Here is an 18,344-nt window from a genome sequence, read left to right on the forward strand (position 1 = left end):
TAAAGTGTTGCATTGAACAAATGGGAAAAAAAAATCCAGCTTTAAATAGTTTGATTACGTCGGTAGCGTAATCGGTCGGTTTGATTAGAGTCGGTAGCGAAAAAGAGCGGAAGTAGCAAAAAACTGTGATATTCTGCCAAATCTAGCAAACCAGCATGATTGATTACTCAGCCAATGAGAGCTGCAGGTCTTAAATCATTCCATGGCGCAATAAAGTTATCTGCGGAAAACGTAACTTTGAGTAAACAAAAGCTATTTCAAGCTTTTATTTTTAAATTGAAAATATCGCGAATTTCCTTTCTATTTCAGCATTTATGAGAAATTAAACTAAGAGTAAGTAGTACTGCTACTGAGATAATATTTTTTTAATTATACCTCGCAAATTTTTTTCATTATATTTCTTTCTTGTCATGTCTTAATAAAAACATTTTCTCAATGTTTTGAAAAATGGAAGATCATTTTAAGGAGAGAAGAAAGTAGAGATAACTAGCTATTGTAAATGCTATTTATAGATATTCTAGCCTCTTTGTTTTACCCAGAATAATATAAACATTATCCATTTTTCCCTATAATATTCCAATAAAAACTTTATTTTTGGACTTAACTTTTACTATTAGATTTTGCTGAGAATGTTCATTTAACTGTGGGACTATTTATTTGCTCTAGAGTTTGTTTGTTTTTAATCTAGTATAGTGCAATTCAGTTTTGTTTGTAAGAATGTAACATAATGCTTTTAAAACACCCACCTACTTCAAAATAGACTACAGCATAGTAATGATCTGTTTAATTGAAAGGGCCATTCATTTATGTGTTTTCAATGCTCCGTTTTTAAACAAAAAAAAATTGTTTCTTTAATTTATCACACAATAGGAATTTTTTACCATGTACAGGCAATTTAAGTTCTTACTTTACTGCTGCATGTCCCACTACACTCTATCTGGCTAAGCTGTCAAATTGCCGAGAAATAGTCCTCAGAAAAAATTATCTTCTTGATGTCAAATTTTTTTTTCCGCCTCTGAATCTTGTACACAAAATCAAGCTACTTGTAGTGAGTGCCAATGTGATTAATGCTCAAAACCAAACTATGAAATAAAAATTGAAATCGAAAAATGATTAACTATTAAAAAATAAGCTATTAATGTATTCAAGATATGTTGCATAGGTCCATTGATCATTAATGAAATATTTAGATACGAGATATATTTACTTATTAATCATGTACTAGCTTTCCTCGCATATTTATTGTCATATGTGTATACGTGTAAATTTATCCCGACAATTTACTTCTTAAAGTGTCTTTGAGAAAATCATATACTGCCGTTTTCTTACTTTTATAAATATATTTAAGCAAATACTGAACCCATTCAAGTTGTAGATTTTATAATTTTTTTTCTGTACATTGATTATTTAATTAATACTTTTTGCATGTTTTTCCTTTGTATGTTGTTTCTTGTCATGTTTATGCATTTTAGTCGATCTTATCAAAGGATGTTAAGGATTACTCTATTCTGATTTATACTTAATAAAGTTGCTTAATATATATCTGTTGTGCTTCAGCTAGAACACAAAAATTCAAAATATGAAATTTGCTATTTCACAGTAAAAAGCCTTGAATATAAGGCAACAGGATAATTATGAAAAAAGACGGCTAGATGGATAAAATTCAACATCTATATTGTAGATACCTATCAAATTTTGAGTCTACAAGTGGTTGGACATCTGTCAGTATGAATTTTCTGAGGCATGTAATCATGGTAATTCAAAAATGGATTGACTGAAATATATCAAATTTGATATGTGATTTTGCGACTATTATAATTCTATGTTAAATTATGGTTTCAATTGGTTGGAAAAAAATGTGTCGTAAATACAGATTTTCATTTTCAGATACTATTAAATGCAAGCCAATGATTTATCACCAAAGATGATATGATAGATTCAATTTAAAAAAAGCTAAACTCATGCCAAAATGTTAACTGTTGTAATACTAATACCATGCGAGTCATTCTCTGCCTTACCCAAGGTCCATATTTTATTTATTTTTATTTTTTTTTACTTTCTTTTTTGCAGGGGGTGGAGGATAACATTTTTATTAGAGTGTATGTGAGACGTTTTAAGGAGATTACACGTTTTTGATATATTGCTATATTTCATATACTTACTATGATTACCGACTCAAAATATCTTATATTGTTTTGAATATTTTTACTTTTCCACCAGTATTTTATCAATTGTTTATTAACTTTATTATCATCAGCTTACTGTTGTATTTCAAAAATCTTTATATATTCAAATTAAAGCAATTTTTCCCCTCACTTTTATAGATTTGGCTCATCATTGTTCAAATGTCAACTATAAGTGATAGTTCCCAAGAAGCATCTAATGCTGCTATAAGTACTTGTCTTACCCCAGGTAAATATTATCCTACATATAGTAGATACTTTTCTGTTAATAGGATGCCAAATGAAAATTGACAAATCATAACAATGAATTTTGATGCTCATTAGCATGAAAATTCTTTGTAACAACATTCACACTTGATGATGATTGAAATAATAGCACATATTGAAGTTCAGAAATCAAAATAATATAAATAAACATTAAGGCTAGGCCATAATTGGTAGATGATACAGACCAGCTTTTTTTTTTAATGCAGTAATCAATATATATAATTCTTCACCAATGTCTATTATACTGTTTTAGTGTCTTACGAACTTCTGTTTGGCGTCTAATGAGACTCACACAGGTTTGTTTTTTTTAATACTTGTGAGTCCGATTAATAATTATAGCATTATAAACTTCATGTTTAATTTAATATTTTTCATGCTGGATAGTAGCAGCACAGAAATCTGCAATCTTTATTAAGCAAGCTTGCATTTTATCCGTAAAAGGAACGAGAAGTGTTTAACAGTTCTCTTAATTATGGTAAAGGGCTTGATAAAAGATAAAAGAGGTATTTCCAATTGTGAAAGGGTTATCAAATTGTGTTTTTAGGTCACAATTTATTATATTCTTGCAACATAAAACAGTGGAAATTATTTATATTTTTTCTTTTGTCATAAATATATATTAAGCAATGGTTTTTTTTTTTTTTTTTTTTTTGCAAATTATTATTTGTTTTAATGTGATTTTAATTTGAGTATTCATGAACAATATTTACAGAGAAAATGTATTGTGAAGAAACCAAAATTTGCAAGAAAGTACATTGTAAAATGAAGGATGAGACAAAGCCAATCAAATACTAAATATTAGTTATGGGATCTTTTACTTTTTTTAATAGTGGATAGTAACAAAGAGTAATGAACTGAGAGTTACTGATTCATAATATTGTCACTTCATTTGGAGCATATTTTTACTATTTTCTTCTGTATTATTTTGTGTCATTTTTTTTTTTTTTCTGTTAGAGGATCACTATTTATTTCAAACCAATTTAAATCATTAGTTTTGATTTAAATGTTTATGAACATCATTGGAAACAACGTTTATAATGTTACTATATATTTGCATCTTAAATCATTTATTAATTTCTTAATAACTCAGAGTTGGATTCTTATGAATAATAAGAAAATTTTGTGTAGAAGCAATTTCATTAATTTAAATAATTATTTTTTAATGTTAAATATTTTTTTAAAGTGTTCTTTTTTATGTGAAGTATTACATGTTGTATTTGATATAAATGTATTATTTTCTTTTGTAAATTTTCATTGGCATAATAATTTTTGGATTATTTTTTCTGTCTTTTTTGTCTTTATTTTGATATATATATCTCTCTCAAATAGTATGTATGCTTTTAAATAATAAATTCTTAAGAATTTATTGTCATTAATTGATAAAAATGAAACTAAACATTGTTAATTAATCGATCTGTTCATGATGAATCTGAGAAAATTTTGTTGAAAACTTCTTGAGATATTATATAAATTAAGAATAATATTCTTTAGTGCCCATAAAGTTTAAATACTCAGCGACTCTGTTTTCAGTACTCATATTTTTTTTAAAAATGCTTCGTTTCAGTAAAAAAATTTTTTTTATTATATTTATTACAGTTTAATCATTTCCACTTTAATTTAAAGCATAAATTCTACGGGAGCTAATAGAAAATTAGAAAGATACATATTACATTATGGCTGAAGGCCTTTATAATATTATGAGTAAATTATATGACCATTAAAATTTGAAGTTTTAAAATATTTTAATGAAGAAGCAATTAAAATGGGAGTTCCATAAAATATTTAATTATTAAAATTTTAAAGTGCATTAAGATTGGTGAACCGGCTGGTCGCCGAAGGCGGCTAGTTTACAATATAGATTATTGACTTGTTTGTGCAGTATAATGTAAAAAATTCAAATCTAACCTTATTTTACTATGAAATAAATTTTATGTTATTGAATCTCTGTAAATATTTCTCTTGCGCAATTTCCAAAAAAATGTGTTTTTTAGTTATAGGATTTGGCAGCACAGCAAACGTGATTGATTGTATGATTTTTCTTTCAAAATGTGAAAAAACACAGTTTTAAAAAATTACCAACAAAACCTTGTGTTTCCTAATAACAAATTATTGCTTCAACAAATGGGATCTTCAATTCATTTGTTTATTGTTATTACTTAAACATGATTTTAAGTTGTGCTGTTAAATATTATCGTAAAAATGAAAAAAGACCAACAATTTAATTGAACAATAGAAGAAAGTTTTGAAAGATGTTCATGAAGACGGGTTATATTGTTTCAAGCCATGGTAGGCTTGTATATTATATGTTAGCAGCTAGCATTAATTTTGAAGAGATCTATCTTGAACAGTGATAGAAATGAATGAGTTTTGTGATGCATATTTCTGAAAAAATGCAAAAAAATCGTAACATGAAATACTGCCATAACAGTAATGTACACTTGCTGACATTATTAAGCTATCCAAAGTGAAGGAAAGAGCTTTTATGCTATGATTTACCTGAATCCTGTTGTCTAAGGCCAGGTTATTTGAAAGCATTGCCTCTCTAGTCAGAGAGAGACCACTGCTCTCCGACTAGAGAGGCATACTGTGGTATTTCTAAAGAAGTATTGTAAATATTAATATATAACAATATAGTTCATATATAATGCTCAGTATATAAGTTATGTTTTGGAATTGAGTGTATTCATTTGTATATAAGTATAATCATTTAGATATCTATGAATTATTTTGGAAAATTCTATGAGTCATTAATATATTGATTATTTACATAACTGCAAGTATGTCATTCATCTGGAAATTAGATTAGCTCTATACTTTTACAGTTTACTTAGATAATTTTGATTGCTTATGGAATTTGTTTTCATAATACTTTCATTGAACAAAAAAAGGCCCTTTTCAAAGACAAAATATTTCTTCTGTGTTGATGAAGATTAAGACATAAGATGCAAATCAGTTTAGGATTTTTATTAATATGCAAAATTGACTTTTTTTGTAATAAGATGTTGTACAATAAGTTCTTTATCATTAAATCTAAATAATTTGTTTTCAAGTTTCTCTTTAACTAATCTTAAAAGTTTTATATCCTGTATTTTTCACTTTTGTAATTTCTTTCATTCATTTTCAAAATGCTTATAAAAATAAGTTAAAGACTGTTTTTGAGGCCAGTAAACTCAATTCAGTTCGGATTTAAACTAAGGAATTGTAAACAGATGAATTTTATATATATATATGCTGTCTGTCCACGACAAGAACACTGCAAGACAATCGTCCATGTTACAGCGTTATAGGAACAGGTTCCGGTAGGGATGATCCATTTTGAATGGGTGGAATCGGACAGAAGTCTGGGGGGTATTCTTTTTCTTGGCGTCAGTGTGAAGCGATAAAAGAAAACCTGTTGCTCATTCGTCTTCTCGCTTTAGTCACAGTTGCGCGTATCTTTATATTCGCTTAGCTTACTTCTTTTATATTTTATTAATCTTTTCTTTGATTAATATTAACTGTATTTCATTATTTACTTTTTTTTTTTTTGTCTCTTAAATTTTGACATCCTTTAAAATGCCTTTTTGATTTAAGAAAGGAGAGACTTTAAAATCACAAGCACGTAAAATTGTGCATAATGTTGCAGAGTTTTGCTCCGAAGAAACTGCAGCAAAATCTTTGAAAGTTCCTCTTCCACAAGCCATGAAAAGAACTGCTCAGGCGACTGGAGTGTCGGAATTCACTATTAGGAAAGTTAAAAATGAAGTTTCGACACTGGACAAAATGGAAGTTCTTCTTGTGCAATGGATTAGACATACAAATAATTATTCAGTTTTTCTATTTGATTTGTTTTGTTCTCTGCATACATATGGCAGGAATATCAGATATTTTCAATATTCTGTGTATGCAAATGATTTTCAGTTTAGTGAATTATTTTTTAATTTGTTTTCAAGAATTAAATGCAATAATACCAAATATCGCCAATTTTGCACTAAACATGCCAACTTCAGAAACTTGAATTCATTTCCACCTCTGCGAAATGAATTCTTCCTATAGTTACCTGTTTCTATAATGCCCACCGTAAACATAGACGATTGTCTGAAAGTGTTCTTGTCGTGAACAGACACTGTATATATACCTATATATAATATTGAACTGACATCATGTCTTCATATCCTATAGCAAACTCTGGTGGCTAGTGAGTGTCAGTTCGCTGGGGGTGGTCCCCTTATTAATTAATAAAAGAAAATATAAAGAAAAAAATTTTAAAATGAGCTCTAATATTAGTGTGTGTGAGAGAAAGATACATTATCTCATTGCTGGAAAACAACAGAGTCCATTAGGCAAGAAAATATCTTAAGTTTATTTTTCATTTTAAATTATATTTGTTTTCATTTTTTCCCCCTTTTTTTTTCTTTAGTATGCCATCTGAGAGTTACTGTTATGCTTGAGAATTTTACTTGAATACAATACTCCTGTTTTTTTGTTTTTTTTTTTAATTAATATTTAATTTAAAAAGAAAGTTGGTTGTATATTTCACAAAACCAATGAGATTTTTTTTTCTCCATAAAGATTTGGTTAATTTTGATATATAAAAAAATTATATTCTTTACAATATTATGAAATAGTTTTTTTCATTATATTCTCTATTAGTTTTATTGCATTGTATTCTTAGTGTATTTATTTTTATTTTTTTCTAGATATGTAAGGGTAATCAATAAATATTGGAATTGAATATTGTTAGCAGGGCTATAATCAAAACATTTGCCCTGAGATAATCCAATTATTGTGCCTTATAATTTATAAAACAGACTAAATATATTCCCTTGAAATAGTTGCTCATCTATAGTTTTTTTTTGTAAGAAATCAAACAATTTTCAACAACAATCAAATGAAAATCATCAAAAGAAATGAATATCAGTTATTCCAATAAAGTAAATGTTTTCAAACACATGAATTATAGGTGACCAGCAGATTTTCTTTACCAACAACTCTATTTATATCCTTCCAATCAAATCATATTCAAATGACTTTAGAATGAAAATCAAAATGTATGTGTCAAGATATATATTAATTTTTTCAACAGTCGAAATGACTGCAGTCCATCTTTCTAGATATACATATTTATAATACCAATAATAATGAGCAAAAACGAATAATTTTTCTTTCACCCATTCCCTATGAATATGGAAAAGTAAATAGTAAAATTAGAAGATTAAACAAAGGAGATATAAATATTTGAAATTCATTTGTGGTTAAAATAATTGGTAATATCCTGTGTTAAAACTATACAGGAGCATCATTTAAAGAATTTCATAATGCAAGCAGAATTAGCCAAGAATTTATGATAATTATAACACAAAAAACAACTGGAAACAAATGCAAATTCAGTAAGAGATTGATTTGATTGGGGCAACCTCTCATTTTTAGGAATATAATAGTAACATAATATCACATGTAATTTTCCTGAAGAACTAATGGAGATAGGACCATGATTCTTGTATTTTCCAGAATTTTAATTTTTTTTGTCCAAGACCATGGGTCATTGATTTGACATCCATTAAATATTTCCCTTACCAACCATATGACTAACATGGCAGGGAAACCATATTATAAATTTATTACATTAGAAACATCAACAATGACTTTTTGATACCAGCCCAACTACAAATATATATTTACTATTTTCAGTCTTTTTCTTATTAAATCTTCTGAGCATTTTATATAAATTTTTTTGTGATTTCTCCATTTCAGAATAAAATATATTGATAAAGTATGATTAACAAATAAAATGAAATTTTTTCCGTAATGTTTATTTATGTATAATTATTCTGTACTCATTTATTCTTCTATTGCAGTGTCATCTCCAAATATTTTTATAAAAAATGAAATTCCTGATCTACAAAGAACTAATTTGTTTGGCAACAGTCCTGATATACTCAAACCAATCCCATCTTCCACTGAGCAGAAGCGTCGAAGCTCTTCACGTTCAATCAAACGAAAGAAATTTGATGATGAATTAGTTGAAAGCAGTCTGATCAAATCAAGTCGAGCCAGGCCTCAAAATCCCTCATTTCCCATTTTCCCTCCTGCAGCATCTTTATCATCGCCTAGTGTAGCTGCCTCTCCTAGCACATCTATTGCTAGTAATCAGATCCAGGCTGAAACTAACCAAATCTTATCTTTGGAAAAAAGAAAGGTATATATATATATATATTTGCAATCTTTATTATTATCACCAGTTAATATTTAACATATATATTTTTTAATTTTAAGATGATTCTGTGGGATATTTTTCCAGGTTATAAAAAAAAATCAAAAAATTCAGCTTACATTTTTATTAAAGAAATTGCTATTGAAATTTGTATTAAAAGTGACTTTGAGAAATACATTGCCACCTTCCAGAATATATTTGTGCCAAATCTAATCTAATCTAGATCTAATGATTCTTAACAGACACACACACTTCCCTTTCTTATGAAAGGAAAAACAAATATTATGGAATGTCATATCAAATTATGATTTTTTAAGTACTTCGATATAAATATTTTAAGTTTAAATCAACATCAAAGAAATTTCTTACTGTATTTACTCTTAATCTGAGAAACTAAATGTGTGTATAAAAATTTATTAATTTGTACAAGTTTCTATGGATTTAATTCACCACTAATGCTCAAGGAATACCTGTAATTTCAGTATATTTTAATGGAAATATTTACTGATATATTGATGCAATGAGAAATATTCAAAATAAAATATGCTTTCTTTTTTTCTAATAGCCATAAAAAGATTATACAAATTATTGAGTATTGTTTTCACTTAAAGTAAATTTAATGTACTAATAATCAATTCACATACTGCATTCAGGCACATGATTATCAGTGATTGATTTTTGTGAAAACATATCAAATACTTGCTCACGTTCCTTAAAAATTCGTTTTTATTATTATTATTAGTAGTAGTAGTAGTAGTTGTTGTATTTATCTTGCTCATTTTTATGAATTGAAACATATTTCTTATTTTCCTAAATGCATTTTTATATTTTCAGTCAAGGCCTGCTCAGAAAAGAAATAAGAAACCAAAGGTGATGTATTTTAATGTCTTTCTTCCATTATTGTGTAAATCTTATATGTAATCTTTTTCCTACAGTGACTGTGTGAAAGAAACATGTGTGAAACAAATTGGATGTAGAAAAATATCACTGCACCTTCTTCCATATTTTTTAATATTTGGAAATAAAAGCACTTGAGAATAAAAGTTCTCCAGTACTTTTTAGTAAAAAAATAAATAAATAAAATGAAAACTTTTTTTAACAATTTTCTGAATAATTATTTTAAATTGAATTTATTTTAATTTGTCATCAATACATTTTTTCATTTTAAATGGGAAATATGACTTAAAAATAATTAATACAAAATGATTAATTAATTTAAAATGATGTTTTTGGCAATTATGTTATGTTTGGATTTTTAATTTTATATGAAAATTACATATATGTCTAGAAATCTTTGATATTTACGAAGAGTAAAGCAATAAAAATTGGTGGGAACACTAAAATTTTTTACTATAGATTTTCTCTCTCCCTCCGCCTCTTTCTTTCATTTACAAGTTGAAATGTTTTTGAATTTCTGTTCTTGGAATTTTTTTTTTATAATTAAAATTAGTTTTTTTTTTTTTTTTTTTTTTTTTTAAGTATTATTAGTATTTAGATTAATAATTTTTATATATTAAAGCAAACATTTTGACTTATGTATACATAAAGCAAAACTTTCTTTTAATTGTTTTATTTTGTTTATTTATTTTATAAAAGATAAGGTGGCATGGTGTTCTTAAATAATATCTTTTTATTTGTTCTTTTGATTGGAAAAGTTTTATTTTTTTAAATGATTCTTTTGTTTATAAAACAACTATAAACAAATAACTTTATAAATCAAATATAGTAAAACCCTTGTTAACTGACTTTAAGAAAAAGAATTGTTTTGAATAATGATTTTTTTCAGTTAAATTATGAATAACTATTGATAGTTACCGTATGCAATTTTAAATATTTTGATTGTGGAAAAAAAATTCAAAATTCTCTGTAATTTATGCCAATGTTCTTTATTAATGCTAAAATATGGATTTTTGTATTACAGTAGAGTATATCAGTATATGCTTACTAATAGTTCATAGCCCATAAATTACTCATTCATAAAAGAAAAGGAACTCGTTAATTTTTGTTTATGTTCCTCCCAACATTTTAAAGTAGTGATGTCTCTCCATTTCTTTTGAAGAATGTTAATATATGTTCAATCGCTGCATTGTTTGTCAGGGCTAACTACAATAACACATCAACTGTAGTTACTGTACCGGTTTTTTTAATTAATATCGTTATAAAGCGAGCGATGATCATTTATTGAAAGGCAAGTTTACCTCTAGTGTTCTAAGACAATTGCCAGCTGTTATTTTACCTTATTCGGCATCTTTTTCAAGTTAGCATTTCAGTGTTTCTACAATTTGTTTGTTCATAATTTCTTCTAAATGACTGTGACAGCTTATTATCTGCCTCACATCCCTCCATATTTTAGTATCTAAGAATTCATGTGCAGTGCAGTATATGTGTTTTTTTTGGGGTGGGAGGGGTGTAATTTTGAGGCATTTCAGATTATTTGACCGATTAACTAGAATTTTGCAGGATTTCATTATAATTTTGAAAGATTACTCATTTTCATGTTGTATTTTTTTTCTAAGAATAAGATAGAAAGTAAAGGAGAATAAAGTTTTATATGTTTCATAGTTTAAATTTAACATTATTAAGATATTTTAGGATGCTTTAAAAATTGAATTGAAATATGATGAATTAAATTTAGCTACTAATATTCCATTTCATACATGAAAAATTTTAAGAAAAACAAATACAAGAGTTTTGATTTTGCCATTCCCTTAAATTTCTATTCAAATAATTTCACTTTTCTCATTTTATGTTTGGTGGTTTTTATTTTTCTGGAATTAACTCCTCTTTGCTTTATTTCTATAGAGCAATCAAGCACATTTGAACAAGGATATTAGCCGTTGGAAACCAGTTGATGATTTAATGTTAATTCTGTCTGTGCAGCAGGTATTGATATTTAAAATTGAGCTATGTATCATTATAGATGTATTAGTTCTGTTTAATGTGAAATTTGTTTTAACAATGTAGATTTCATTACTATTATGTACTTTAATTTTTCAAAAAAATTATGTAATTGCAATATTCTTTTGATATTTCGCATTTTCTTCTGCATAGTTTATCTAGAAGATGGATATGGCAGCAGAAAAATTCCATATATATCCTTTAGAATATTTTTTAAATAACAAAATGAAATGATTACCTAATTTTTCTTCTACTTAGATACAATTAACTTTTGTATTTTAATATTCTTAATATATCAGATTTGTGCTATAGCAATATTAGATTTTAAACTTTCAATGATGTATGTTTTTGCTTCCCAATTAATATATTTTATAACTTATTTCTGCTAAAAAATTCGCATATGAAATCTGCTGTTTATTAATGTTAAGCTATCTTGTAATCAAACAGTCTATTAACCTTTTTTCCTTTACTTAATAAGTACCATGAGGTTAAATTGAATATTTTAGAACTACATTTTAAAAAATCTTTCATCTTTATTTGAAAAATTCTTAAATATTTATAAATTTTCTTTGTTGTTCTTGATATCATGGTGAAAAACATTATATAGATAGACAAGGAATGAGATGTTACTCTGTGATACAATGTGCTACATTACTATTTTTTTTATTTTCTAATTAATAATAATTATATAATTCATTTTCATATCTTATGAAGATAGTTTCAAATTGCACATATTATTGATTACATTTTTAATTCAATTATTTTTATTTTTTTAGACAAATGATTTGGAAGCTGTGCACAGAGGCGTGAAATTTTCTTCAAAATTTACTCTTAGAGATGTTCAAGAACGATGGTATGCACTTCTCTACAATGTTTCTATTTCTAAGTAAGTAATAAAATCATTTAGTATCTATTTAGAAAAAGATTAGTACTTAAAATCTATCTATATTTGATTGTACAAATTTCTAAACACAAATTCTTAAATTTTATTAATATTTACTTTTGGAAGAACCACTTAATAAATTTTCATTTTCAACATTTAAAATTGATTTTTCGCCCTCAATCTTAAGCCCTATTTAAATAGATTTTTAACTTTGAATAAAAGCATAGTGAGAAATATTCTTATTTCTCTATCCTGATTGTAGTCATATCTCAGTAACATTTAGTTTTGGAATTTTTTGTGATGGAATAATTCCATGAAGAGGTGAACAACCTATTAACATTTTTTAAATGTTTCTGTTAACCAAATTGAGAGTGATTTTTATCTTAATCAAGTATAGACTGGCTATGGTGTATTTTCTTTGCACCAAAGCCATTTCTTTGACCAAAGTTTGACTTGTCAGTGTGGGGCACCAAAGAAGAAACTTTAAATCAAGTGATCAAAGGTTGTATACTAGGGAGAATACAGACTCAGATGGTCAAAAAATTGGATATCTCTTGAAGTCAAACAACTTGTAAAAATCCCAGTCATTAAATCTTCTATTAGGAACATTTTGTCATTTTTTTTTTTTTCGTATTTTAGTAGCTCTCTCTTAATGTTAAAAGCTAACACTTATTTAATATAATTTATGCATTTTTAATCTTATATTTTAATATGTAACGTAAAATGTAATGTTTTTTCCCTATTCTTTTCTGTACCAATATGCATTTTCTCTAGAGAGTTCTTCATTGTTTGCAAGGGTCCAATGACAACAAGTGTGGTTTGTTCCTTCATGCTAGGTGGGGTTGCTTGTAAAAATCGCAGTCATTAAATCTTCTATTAGGAACATTTTGTCATTTTTTTTTTATATTTAACTCTCTCCTAATATTAAAAGCTAACACTTATTTAATATAATTTATGCATTTTAATGTGTAATGTAAAATGGAATGTTTTTTTCCTATTCTTTTCTGCACCAATATGTATTTTCTCTGAAGGGTTCTTCATTGTTTGCAAGGGTCCAATGGCAACAAGTGTGGTTTGATCCTTCGTGCTAGATGAGGTTGCTCTTTGGTGGCCTCTTCAAGCTTTTTGCATAGTCCCTAGCTAGATTGGGGTATCACACAGTGTTAATATCATATTACAGTATTTAATTTATATAGTCTTTATTTAAATATTATTGATGTACTATACAAAATTCAAATTTATATGACATAATATAAATAATTTTTTATATATATATTTGTGTATATTAATGTTTTTCAGAGCTGCTCTGTTTGCTATAAAACAGTTAAATCCTGAAATTATAGCTCAAGTTCAATCTAAAGTTTTATTTAGTGCTGAAGAAGAGAAATTAATTGCTTCTGTTCCTTCAGTGAGTAGAAATAATATTGTTTTAGTTTAAGTCACTATGATTTTTAATATGAAAAATTCAAAATAATAATATTAATAATACCATTGAACTTCCCCTTTTAAAAATTTGATAGTGTTATTATCTCAAATGAAATTATTAGGTTGTATGTTCACTTGCAGTGATTACAACAGGCTTGTCTGATAACTGAAAGCAAGTTAGTCATATCCATACTAGACAGATAATTGATCAGTGCTGATAAGTGGCAGTGCATTTTCAACTGTTTTGCTTAATTTCAATCTCTGAAGCAATGATCATAACAGCAAAGTTGCTGACAAATTGGTAAAATAGTTTGTGCTGTTTAATGTTTAAAATGACTCAAAGCTAACAACCCCCACTCCATCCAAAAATTGTTTTGAATATAAGAGATATATTTGCAAAACATTTTTATTCACTACCTCTTAGAGTGGCAAAATTAAAAGAAAAATATAAAAAAATTATTAAAGAAAATTCTAAAACTTTTATTTAAAATTCAATAATCTCACAAATATGTTTAATATAAAATGCAATAAAATTTTATTTTTAAATGTTTATCCAGTGCAATCTTTTCTTACTGTGAGGTTTGCCTTTTTTGAAAATGATGTTTCATATACAATAAATTAAATAGTAGAAATAGCTGTTTTATTTGTATTTGTCAAGAATTCAGAATCTTTAATTGTTCTATAAAATTCAAAATAATATAAAAAGACAATTGTATGCGAGATTAATTTTTAAAATGTCTTATTTTTCTGCCTAAGTTTCATATACAGGATGCTAAATTTCTTAAATAAATCTTTGTTCAAAGAAATAAATCTTTGTTTTCCACTTTAAAAATTTGCTATATATTTATTTTAAGCTAAGTGCTTGTGTATACTTACAAATGTAGTATGATATGATGAAAAAAATGCATTATCTGTCTATTAATGAATGTATAAATTGTTTATTATATTCTATATAATGAGTGTTCATATTTATTCAATTCTTATGTGTAGGTATATCAAGTATTATTAAGATCATTATTCTATATTTATTCTATTTCTAATATTCCTGTGAAAGAAATATAATCTTTACTCAAAAAAAATTCAAATAAATATTGTCTTAAAATCAATAAAGTACTTGTAATGAGTTAATTGTAGGCATTTAGCTTAATAATTTTATTTTATTTTATTCATGTTTAATTATTAGTGCATACTAAAATCTGTGTATAGTTATTGCATATTAATATAAATTTATATATGTAAGGCTTTAAAAATTTTATTTCATGTTTATAATTTGTAATTAATGTTAAATAACTTCATTATTGTCGATTATGTAAATCAAATAAAAAGCCTTTACATTGTTAAAAATTCAAGTTTATTTAATGTAAATCTTTATCAGCGATTTATTATATATTGCCTTACAATGACTAACAGTGTTGTTCAGTACTCTCACTTGCATCTGCAAATTCTGTCAGTTTCTTTAAAATAATTTCATACTTGTTTCATTTATGCATTGTAAGCAATTTCGCGAATTAAAAGTAAATAGCATGTTAATATAATATTATTTAGGATATTAAATTCAATGTACATGTATATATGGAGATAGAAGGAAACATTGATGCATTTTCATATTTTGATCTGAAGAAAATGATAAATGAGTATTTACTATTGAATGCTGTTTCTGTATTGAAGCTGGAAGGTCAATAAATCGACTTTTATTATTATTTGATAATATATTGGTTTAATACGGACAATATATACAATTACTGACAATAAATTAGCAATGTATTGACACAAAAGCGTGAAATAATATTGATATGAATTTACATTTCCATTCTCCGCACATGCATCTCATTCATTTTAAGGTAGCACAGTAGCATCTTGACAATTTTTAAAAATTCTGATGTTTGGAATTGTATTTTATGTAGAATAATACTCTGTAACTGTCCCCTAAAAAAATTTTAAAATTATTTCTAAAGTTTTTTAAAAATATCAGTTTGCTTAAGAATATTGTTTTTATGCCTTTTAGGAAAAAGTTACTATAGAAACCTTTCAGGAGTTACTTGATTCAAATGCATCAGTTTTTTTGCCTTCAAGAACTGCCAAAGTATTACACAGCCACTGGGCTCTCATGAAACAATATAATCTTCTGCAAGATCAAAAAGGTAGGCATACAGATATTCCATTTACAGGATTGCCATGCCACTGGGGGAACGTGGAATACCGGAAAAACACAGGAAATTGAAAAAACTGGAAAAATTCTGAGAAATTGGAAAATTTTCATAAAAACAGAAAAAATACAGGGAATTTTAGGTTTCTTAGTTATTTTTCTCCCATCTAAAAAATGCTGATCTCTAAAGTAAGAATAAAAGATCATAGATACAGCTTCCAAAATGAAAAAATATCATTCGCGATTGTATACTATGGAAACTCGCCCATTTTCTACTCTCTCCCCCTTTTTTTTTTCCTTTATAGATCACTCCAGTTTCCATTTGCAAGACAGTTCTTTTTCCATAAGTATTCTGAATTGCAGTTAAGGAACATGCATGGAACTTCTATAACTGCATGAAAGAATAGAACACATTTCTCTGGCTGGAACATTCAATCTGCGGAAGCTGCGTGATGGTATTTAGTCTAATGTACTTGAGTTTATTGAATAATTTTTTAGAACAATGAGCTGCTCAAAATTTGTATTCAATACGAATTCGATGAATAAAAAAAATCAATGTTAATTTTTCTGAATGGTTTCGAGGAGTTCTGCAAAATTTATTTCTTGCTTCTTTGTAAGAAGATAATAAGCGTAAGTAATATCGGAAAACAGGTATTTACTAATCATGCCAAAAGAGGAAAAACATACAAGACTGTGGGCCAGTTCAAAAAGTCATTATTAATGTTGGACTTAGTATCTAAAAGGAATACAGGAAAAGATAAGTCAAATCTGAAGACATCGAATTTAACATCTAAACATAAACTGATTTCAAACATTTTTCTTCAAGAACAATCACTTAAAGCTGAATTTTTATGGGCATTAAAACTTATTTTGTCATATTCATCCTTTAATGCATTTAATGATACATCGGAAATATATTCACATATTTTCACTGAAAATGAAATAGCTAAAAGTGTACATTAGGCTGTACAGAAATGTTATACCTTATTTGTAATGAATTAGGTTCACTAGCTCCATGAAATGAATGGCTGAAAAATTTGCAGAAATTGATGCTCAAATACTTGAATTGGTAAAAATGAATAAATAAATAATAAAAAATCTTGCTTTGTAATGTTTTTTTTTTTTTTTGTTTAGTAATCATTGAGTGATTTGTATTATGATAACAAAAATGCTTTGTATTTTATTTCATCAAAGTTCTTAATTTTGTGTGACTTAAATTAAAGAGTATGAGAGATTATATATTCCTCCCCTTTATTTATAAATTTTGTCTTGCTAAATTCTAGTAAATAAATAAAGATAATTTTTTTTCTGCATGTAAATATACATCTTATTTTAATATGCTATTTCGAATAATGTTAAATTGTTGCTTACTTTCCTTGCTTTTTCCACTCCTTAAAGCGATGTTCCATTATAACTAGCGTATGAGTGCTATTCTTGCATTTCATCATATCTTAAATATACATACAGGGAAAAAGATTTGAGTGGCCACACTGAAATACAGCTTTAGCCAAAATGATATTTCAAATTTAGGTCTGAATTACAGATTTGAAGTTTGGGTTTCAATTCTGCTGGATCATTTTGAAGCTACAATAAGTGTTTAAACTTGTTGCACATGAATCTAATTAGAACAAATATCTTTGTGTATGTATCTAAAGAGTATAAAATTTTAGAAATAGAGATCCTCTGACCCCATAGGTGATCAGCTTTCTTTTACAAAATTCACAGTGCCATTCATCTTATAGCTTCAAAACTGCATGATAATCTGAATAAATTAATCTTCTGAATGTATCCTGTTTCTGTGTAGTAATTAAAGTACAAGGTTGTGTCCCCCCTTGCAATAATCAGTGTTATTTGCAGTTTACAATTCATATTGTCATGCTAGTTTCTTTTTCTACCATCTATGCAAAGTTAATAACCTTTTCAGTTAAATATTTATAACATCTCAAATGTGAAATAGTTTGTAAAATATTTTTTACTTGCAACTATTCACTTCTTGGAACAAAACAGATATTTTTATTCTATTAATGGAGGTAATGTGTATTATTTATAAAAGTGTGGATGGATTCCATTAGATAGAATCCATAATAAGAATAGATTTTTCATTTATTACATGAAAAATTTATTCTTATTAAATGGTTCATTAAATCAGATAGATTAAAACTTTCTTATATTTTACTAAGAATTATTTTCATATGTATTTTTCAGGCAAACATCGATTGCAAACAGAAGCTCCAACAACCTTCTCTGATTTTGAAGAATTGCTTGATGATTCAGAATTGCAGTAAGCTCTATAATTTTTTTAATATTTTTTTCCAATATAAATAAATTAAATTAAAAGTTTCTTTCTCA

The 18,344-nt window shown here is 26.7% G+C and overlaps 1 protein-coding gene across 1 annotated transcript in view; it reads left to right on the plus strand.

Annotated features, from left to right (window-relative positions):
* Positions 1-178: 178 nt before the first annotated feature.
* The window catches only part of LOC129972161 (microspherule protein 1-like), a 29,831-nt gene continuing 11,665 nt past the window's right edge, over positions 179-18,344 (plus strand). The window contains exons 1-9 of the mRNA XM_056086181.1: positions 179-333; positions 2,325-2,412; positions 8,288-8,628; positions 9,478-9,513; positions 11,446-11,526; positions 12,318-12,427; positions 13,724-13,832; positions 15,855-15,990; positions 18,201-18,276. Coding sequence (XP_055942156.1) covers positions 2,346-2,412; positions 8,288-8,628; positions 9,478-9,513; positions 11,446-11,526; positions 12,318-12,427; positions 13,724-13,832; positions 15,855-15,990; positions 18,201-18,276 — 956 coding nt within the window. The 5' untranslated portion in view covers positions 179-333; positions 2,325-2,345. The remainder of the gene's footprint in view (positions 334-2,324; positions 2,413-8,287; positions 8,629-9,477; positions 9,514-11,445; positions 11,527-12,317; positions 12,428-13,723; positions 13,833-15,854; positions 15,991-18,200; positions 18,277-18,344) is intronic.

The sequence above is a fragment of the Argiope bruennichi genome, chromosome 6, assembly GCF_947563725.1.
Source record: "Argiope bruennichi chromosome 6, qqArgBrue1.1, whole genome shotgun sequence".
In the NCBI taxonomy this organism is placed as follows: Eukaryota; Metazoa; Arthropoda; class Arachnida; order Araneae; family Araneidae; genus Argiope; species Argiope bruennichi.